Below are 8,619 nucleotides of genomic sequence, written 5' to 3'. Positions count from 1 at the left end.
ATTCACACTTAATAAATGTTGCTAATACCTGATGCAGCCAACTTGACAATTTCACTTTTTTTAAAAAACAGGACTTCTGTGTGGTATCTAGCAATACAGTGTAACAAATATATAAGTGCATTTTGCATGATCTGATAGCTTTGGCTTCCTAACCATTTTTGGATGAGATGTGCCAACTGCTTTAGTTGTGCTTTATTAACGGTGATAACTTTTAGCTCATATGAATTTAGTGAGTAACTACTTGTTTCTACAGTTTTGACCAATCAACCTTTAAATCACAAATGCAAGAATGGATGACCTGAATGGAAATGATGGAACTTCATGACTTCTACAGATATCACTTAATGGTAAATTCATGGGTTTGTTTGATTTCATTTTTACAGCAAGACTTGCTTGGTTGATATGTTTACATGTTTACACAACATTTTTTACATTTTTGTGCAATTGCAATTAATTTAATCACAAACACTAAAAATATATCCAGCAATTAGTTTTGTTACGAATAATCATCTCGGTTCTTATAGGTATATGAGTCTTGTACTTCATCTTGCACAAATTCCTCTTTCTTTTCCCAACCATTGGGCCAACCTCCATTGGCCTGTGTTGTGGCACCATAAGACTTGGTGGTACCATAATTTATATAATTTTGAGTAATGTCCCCTGTTTCTTCATCAAGTTCATCTTCATGGATAAATCCACATTTTTCTTCACTTGTTTCCTCAGGGTCTGCCCAGGGTTGCTTCTCTCCTGAGGCAAATATTGCATAAAATATAACTCCGCCATAGTGGACTAGGGCAGCGATCAGGAAGACATACTGCCACTCTTCACGTGACTGCAGTGACAAAAAGTGGCACTGTGAGAATAAACTCCACATGATTGTAAAACCTAACATCTTCTCTGAATGCTCCACCACTGAGCTTTACATAAAATGCTATCTTCAGAGAAATCGTGTCCTAATTATGTAATGAAAATTCTCTGATAGAGACTTTCTATAATATTTACACTTTCATTATTTAATTTTTTAAATCTAAATGTTCTGAAATAAAAATTTCAAATATATCTATGGCCTGTTGATTTTTAAAATATTCATAATTTCGTCTCATTTCCATTGATTTGCTCATCTTTTTACTTCACTCTTTTTATTTATTTCCTTGTGGTAAACCATAATTTTGAAGCTCTCTATATACATTTAAGTACAAATACCTGATAATAATATCCTTCCACAGACAACTGTAGAAGAGTCTGGACTGAGGTTTACAAACAAAGCTCAGAAGATTTTTGCTTGTTTATCTTTGTAAACTAACAGCAAAATTGTTTGTTTTTGTCACACCAGGGATATCAGAAATATTAAAAGGTGTTGAGAAGCATGTTGCTTATTGGTTGAAGAAATGGGCTCTTTCAGAGTTCCTAGAGAGATGTTTTCTTCTGAGACTCAATTACCTTTCCTGCTCAGACATGTGGTTACTGGACCAGAAAGAAAATGCCAAGGAAAACATACTGACTCTTTTCCAATCATGAGAGAGAATCTTCTACAGCTCAACATCTATTTTACCTCATCTTACCTTATTCTTTGTCATTGCACCAACAATGATAGGGCAAACCATTCCTGACAATGTGCCGACACCATTCGAAATGCCCATTAAAATACTGGCATATCTTGGAGCAATATCCAAGTGATTAACATTGAAACCTGAAATACACATATAAGTTTTGACTCAAGGAATCCTGAGCCTCTTAGAAGAGTAAATACTTACAGAACATCACACCACAGCTCCTTAAAAGATACTGGGTACATAGCATATGCTTAATAACGACTAATAATTGCTTCTTGGTAATTTAGCTCAGGGGTATAATGGGAATTGAATGAGGTACAATTTTCCATACAATACTTAATATATGATGCTCACTCCACAAAGAGGAGGAAATGTTCTCTTAACAACAAGAACAAAAATAAGCAGAGGGAAAAGTAAGTAGCAACAAATCCAAATAATGTTTTCTAAATGTTTTATTATTTTTATTTTCTATTGTTAATATGTTGAGTAACATTCAAAATATTGAAGAGGGAAGAATCTACTTTAATATATATATATATATATATATAAAGATACACATATGTGTGTATATATATATATATAATTTTTGTCATCACCCAAAATCATGATGTCATAAGTACAAAGAAAAAAAAGTGTGTCTTACCAGATATAGCAAATCCACTGAATCCCACTGCAAGTACCAAGAATGAGATAGCTACACCTCTAGTATGAGAATAGCCAACAACCAGAAGCAGTGTGGCTTCCATGCCAAAACCTTTGGAAGCAAACACATGGAAATTATTCAGAAATTCGTGTAAATTTACCAATAAGCAAAAACTGTTAAAAGTGCTCATACTTACTGTCCTAGAAATTCTACTTCAGAGAGTTATCTTTTAAAGAATTAATAGTAGTAATAATTTATGCTAGAGATTACTGAATCATTCCTCGCATTTTAATAAAAAACACCCAAAACAATCTAAAGTTTCAATGGCGGGAAGGGTTAAGTCAATTAAAATAAATATAAATGATATTATTATGCAGTTATTGAGAACTAAAAGTTATGGGAAGTTTGAAGTAAGATAAAATAATGTTAAATCAAGAATGAATGCACAAATTTAACTGCAGCTAAGTAATTCGATATGTGTAAAAAAGTTATTCACTCATGTAGATCAAAGTTAATAAACAGAGGTGAGCCCAGGAGAACTGCACAGCAGAGGCAACCCACCCCGCACTCCATGGACTGGGAGGGGAGTGCCACGTGGGCCCAGCAGAACTGCACACCACTAGGGTCTCATTCTACAACCACAGATTCTGGAACAGGACCCAAAGTGATTTAAAATAACCACCATCATATCTACTGTAAAGCAAAGACAATTCACCACCACAGTAGCATCCAGGGCCACTCTACAGCCAACCTCAGTGTAATAGAAGAAGCAAACCCTCTACCAAATGACCAAACATCAACAAAAAAAAATACTAGAACTACAAATAAACAAGAAGAAATGACACCACCAAAAGAATATAGTAATGCTCCAAAGTCAGATTCCACGGAACAGGGAATCCTTGATATGTCTGAAAAATAATTCCAAACAATGATCTTAGGAAAACTTGAAGAAATAAAGACTCAATTAGAAAACACAATGAGGGCCGAGCCCGTGGCGCACTCGGTAGAGTGTGGTGCTGGTAGTGCAGCGATGCTCCCGCCACGGGTTCGGATCCTATGTAGGAATGACCAGTGCGCTCACTGGCTGAGTGCTGGTCACGAAAAACGACAAAACAAAACAAAACAAAACAAAAATAAATAAATAAATAAAATAGGAATTGTTAAAAAAAATATATTAAAAAAAAAAAAAAAGAAAACACAATGAAACAAAAAATATCCAGAAATATGATGGAGAAAATATACAAAGATATTAATATCTTAAAAAAGAGCATAGCAGAACTTCTAGAAATGAAAGATTCACTCAATGAAATAAAAACCACAACTGAGGCCTTGAGCAGCAGGGTAGAGCAAGCAGAAGAAAGAATTTCAGAGCTTGAAGATGGTCTTTTTGAAATAACGTAGGCAGACAATAAAAAAAGGAAAAAAAGAATTAAAAATAATGAGGAAAATCTAAGAGAGATAGCAGACAACCTCAAGTGCTCTAACATCCAAATTGTGAGTATTCCTGAATGGGAGGAGAAAGGAAAAGGTATTGAAAAACTATTCAAGGAAATAGTAACAGAAAACTTCACAGGTGTAGGGTAAGATACAGACCTTCAGATCCAGGAAGCTCAAAGAACCCCAAATAGATTCAATCCAAAAAGATTCTCCCCAAGACACATTATAGTTAAATTTGCAAAGCTCAAAGACAAAGAGAGAATTCTAAAAGCAGCAAGAGAAAAGTGTCAGGTCACTCATAGGGGAACCCCATCAAATTAACATCAGACTTCTCAACCTAATACCTACAGGCCAGAAGAAAGTGGAATGATATATTCAAAATACCGAAAGGAAAAAATTGTCAGTCAGGAATTCTTTACCCAGCAAGGCTCTCCTTCAGAAATGAGGGAGAAATAGTGTATTTCCTAAACAAAAGTTGTGGGAGTTCACCACCACATGACCAGCCCTGCAAGAAATTCTCAAGAGAGTTGTTCATCAGGAATCTGAATAAAGGTGACCATTATCACAAATACACAAGAAAGAGCAAAACCCGCCATTAAAACAAAAAAGCCAGCAAGAAAGAGAAAGAAACTAAATCATCCCACCTTAAATTTCCAACTAACATTGAAGAAGAGAAATAAAAGGGGAAATAATGTTCAAAAGATATTCAAACCATCTAAACAAGAAGCAATTAAATGACAGGAATTAAGCAACACTCATCAATAACTACCCTAAATGTGAATGGATTAAACTCCCTATTCAGAAGACACAAACTTTTTTTCCAAGACTGATTGGATTAGAAAGCTAGACCCAAGTATATGCTGTCTTCAAGAAACCCACCTCACCTGTAGAGACACACATAGACTCAAAGTGAAGGGATGGAAAAAGATATACCACGCAAATGGAAACCAAAAATGAGCAGGAGTAGCTATTCTTATATCGGACAAAATAGACTTTAAACCAAAAAACATTAAAAAAGACAAAGAAGGCCATTATATAATGATAAAGGGAACTATCCAGCTAGAAGACATAACAATCATAAACACATATGCACCCAATACTGGAGCACCCAGATATATACAGCAAACGCTCTTAGACCTAAAGAAAGAAACAGGACCTAATACAATGATACTGGGTGATCTGAACATCCCTCTCTCAGTATGGGACAGATCTTCCAGGCAACAAGTCAACAAAGAGACACAGGATTTAGTCTACACCTTAGCCCAACTAGACTTGGCAGATATATACAGAACATTTCACCCAACAACTGAAGAATATACTTTCTTCTCATCAGCTCATGGAACATTCTCCAGAATAGACCACATATTAGGTCACAAATCTAGTCTCAGAAAATTTAAAAAATTGTAATCATTCCAATGATTTCAGACCACGATGGACTAAAATTGGAAATAAATAATAATCAAAAATTCCTGAAACTATACAAATACATGGAAACTAAATAATAGGCTCCTGAATGACCTATGGGTCTAAGAAGAAATTAAACAGAAAATCAAAAAATTTCTAGAAACTAATGAAAATAAAGATACATCATACCAAAACCTCTGGGATACTGCAAAAGAAGGACTAAGAGGCAGATTTATTGCAGTAAATGTTTACATCAAAAGAACAGAAAGACTTCAAATAAATAAATGAACTAACACTACACCTCAAAGAACTTGCAAAACAACAACAATCCAAACCTAGAGGTAGTAGATGGAAAGAAATAATTAAGATTGGAACAGAACTAAATGAAATGGAGACCCCCAAAACAATAGAAAAATCAACAAAACAAAAAGTTGGTTTTTTGAGAAGACAAAATAGACAAACCATTAGCTAGGTTAACAAAAAAAAAAGTAGAGAGAAGACCCAAATAACAAAAATCAGAAATGAAAAGGGAGACATTACAACCAATACAGAAATATGAGGAATCATTAGATATTATTATAAACAACTATATAACAGCAAATATGAAAATCTGGAATGTGGAGGATACTAACATTTATAAAGCAAATGTACTTTACAGGGCCTAGCTTCCAAGGCCCTGTAGTTTCAGGTATAGACTAACTTTTTAGAATTACACATAGAAATGTTAAGCTTGTAAAAGACAGAAAACTTTCCCTGGGCTAAAGTCTCTGTAGTAGATAAAGAATTGTAACACAGCAAAATTGCTGGCTCTAAGGGCAGATGTCCTTGGTGCAACTTAACCTACTGATTGTTGTTAAGATATGTTGAGGAAGCTGCTTGATTGTTGTTTAAATATGCTGAAGAAATTGCTGTAGGGAAAAAAATGTTTGCTAAGGGCAAGCTGTTTGTTGGTGTATTGACTTAGCTCTTTACAAATTGCATTTTGGAATGTCACATTTTTAATTTTACTGCTGGTACTAGTTTTACAGTGCCTTTGTTTTTATGTCTTTCTTTGATTATTGAATCAACTGATTTTTCTTGTGAAACTTCCTTGTCTTTACAATAAAAAGGGAAGCTAACTTTGAATCAGGGCTGTCACATTCAGCTTTCTCCTTTGAACAGGGGAGTTGCTGAAGTGCAGTCACTTCAGGCCTCTCATGGCATTCATGGTGCTTTGAGTAATCCTTTTTGCATTTCCATTACACAGAGAGAAGTGTAACACTGAAGATACAGATAAGTTTCTAGACACATACAAACTGCCCAGACTGAACCAAGAGATAGAAAACCTGAACAGACAATTAACAAAGAAGGAGATTGAAGCAGAAATTAGCAATCTTCCAACAAAGAATAGTTTGGGTCCGGATGGTTTTACAGCTGAATTCTATCAAACTTTTAAAGAGGGGTTAATATCATTTCTCCTCAAACTATTCCAAGCAATTGAAACAGAAGCTATTCTCCCAAACCCATTCTATGAAGCCAACATAACTCTGATACCAAAACCAGATAAAGAAACAGCAAAAAAAAGAAAATTACAGGCCAATATTCTTGATGGACCTAGATGCTACAATCCATATCAAAATATTAGCAATCAGAATACCGCAACATATTTAAAAAATTATACACTATGATCAAGTGGGATTCATCCCAGGGATGCGAGGATGGTTCAACATACGAAAGTCAATAAATGTGATACATCACATCAACAAACTCAAGGACAAAGACTGTATGATTATCTCAATAGGTGCTGAAAAAGCATTTGAAAAAATTCAGCAAAGACTCTCAACAAATTAGGTATAGAAGGAAAATATCTCAACACAATAAAAGCCATTTATGACAAGCCCACTGCCAGTATCATTCTGAATGGGGAAAAACTGAAGGCCTTTCCCTTAAGAGCAGGAACAAGACAAGCATAACCACTCTCACCACTTCTATTTAACATAGTACTGGAGGTACTAGCCAGAGCAATCAGGTAAGAGAAAGAAATAAAAGCAATCCATTGGAAAAGACACAGTCAAACTTTCTCTATTTGCAGATGACATGGTACTATATGTAGAAAAACCTAAAGACTCTATCAAAAAACTCCTAGAGTTGGTTAATAACTTCAGTAATGTTGCAGGATACCAAATAAATGCCCCCAAATCAGTTGCATTTATATACTCAAATAATGAACTAACAGAAAGAGAAATAAAGTAAGCCCATTTACAATTGTCACAAAAAATAAAATAAAGTATCTACGGATCAATTTAACCAAAGAGGTGAAAGCCCTCTACAGTAAGAACTACAAACCACTTCTGGAAGAAATGAAAGAAGACAAAAAAAGATGGAAAGATATGCCATGCTCTTGGATTGGAAGAAATAACATTGTGAAAATGTGAATACTACCCAAAGCAATCTACAGATTCAATGCAATTCCCATCAAAATACCAATGACATTCTTCACAGAAATGAAAAAAACAATCTTACCTTTCATATGAAAAAACAAAAGGCCCCAAATAGCCAAAGCAATCCTTAGCAAAAAACGTAAAGCCAGAGGCATAATTCTACCTGACTTCAAATTATACCACAAAGCTATTGTAACCAAAAGAGCATGATTCTGGTGTAAAAATAGACATTCAGACCAATGGAGTAGCATTGAAAATCCAGAAATCACCCCTCAGGCTTACAGCCATCTGATTTTGGACAAAGGCAACAAAAATCTACATTGGGGAAAAGACTGCCTCTTCAACAAGTGGTGCTGGGAAAACTATATCCATATGCAGAAGAATGAAACTAGATATGCACCTCTTACCATGCACAAAAAACAACTCAAAATGGATTAAAGACTTAAGTATAAGACCTGAAGCTGTAAAATTACTAAGGGAAAATATATGTGAAACACTTCAGCAGCTAGGTCTGGGCACAGGCTTTATGAACATGAGCCTGAAAGCACAAGCAGCCAAAGAAAATATAAACAAATTGGACTATATCAAACTAAAAAGCCTCTGCACAGCAAAGGAAACAATCAACAGAGTGAAAGACAACCTACAGAGTGGGAGAAAATTTTTACTAACTATGCATCTGACAAGAGATTAATATCCAGAATATACATAGAACTCAAGCAATTATACAGTAAAAAAAAAAAAAGCCCAATTAAAAAATGTGCAAAGGAGCTGAAGAGACATTTTTCAAGGGAAGACATACAAATAGACAACAGGCACATGAAAAAATGCTCGACATCACTAGGTATCAGGGAAATGCGAATTAAAATTACATTGAGATACCACTTCACCCCAGTTAGACTGGCTATAATCAAAAGGACAGTGAATAACAAATGTTGGCAAGGGTGTGGAGAGAAGGGAATACTCCTACCCTATTGGTGGGACTGTAAATTAGTACAACCACTATGGAAAACAGTATGGAGGTTTCTCCAACAACCACAGATAGATCTTCCATACGATCTAGCAATCCCACTTCTGGGTATGTACCCAGAGGAGTGGGAATCATCATGTCGAAGGGATACCTGTATTCCCAAGTTCATTTCAGCTCTGTTTACAATAGCCAAGA

General features: G+C 35.1%; 1 protein-coding gene across 1 annotated transcript in view; it reads right to left on the bottom strand.

The window, feature by feature from the left end:
- Positions 1 to 496: 496 nt before the first annotated feature.
- Positions 497 to 8,619, bottom strand: part of SLC17A6 (solute carrier family 17 member 6) — a 43,636-nt gene continuing 35,513 nt past the window's right edge. Inside the window, exons 10-12 of the mRNA XM_063094519.1 lie at positions 2,197 to 2,307; positions 1,563 to 1,690; positions 497 to 832 (exon numbers count right to left, since the gene is read on the bottom strand). Of these exons, the coding sequence (XP_062950589.1) occupies positions 497 to 832; positions 1,563 to 1,690; positions 2,197 to 2,307 (575 nt within the window). The remainder of the gene's footprint in view (positions 833 to 1,562; positions 1,691 to 2,196; positions 2,308 to 8,619) is intronic.

This window comes from Cynocephalus volans, chromosome 4 (genome assembly GCF_027409185.1).
Source record: "Cynocephalus volans isolate mCynVol1 chromosome 4, mCynVol1.pri, whole genome shotgun sequence".
Classification (NCBI taxonomy): domain Eukaryota; kingdom Metazoa; phylum Chordata; class Mammalia; order Dermoptera; family Cynocephalidae; genus Cynocephalus; species Cynocephalus volans.
This window is presented reverse-complemented; position numbering and strand designations above follow the sequence as displayed.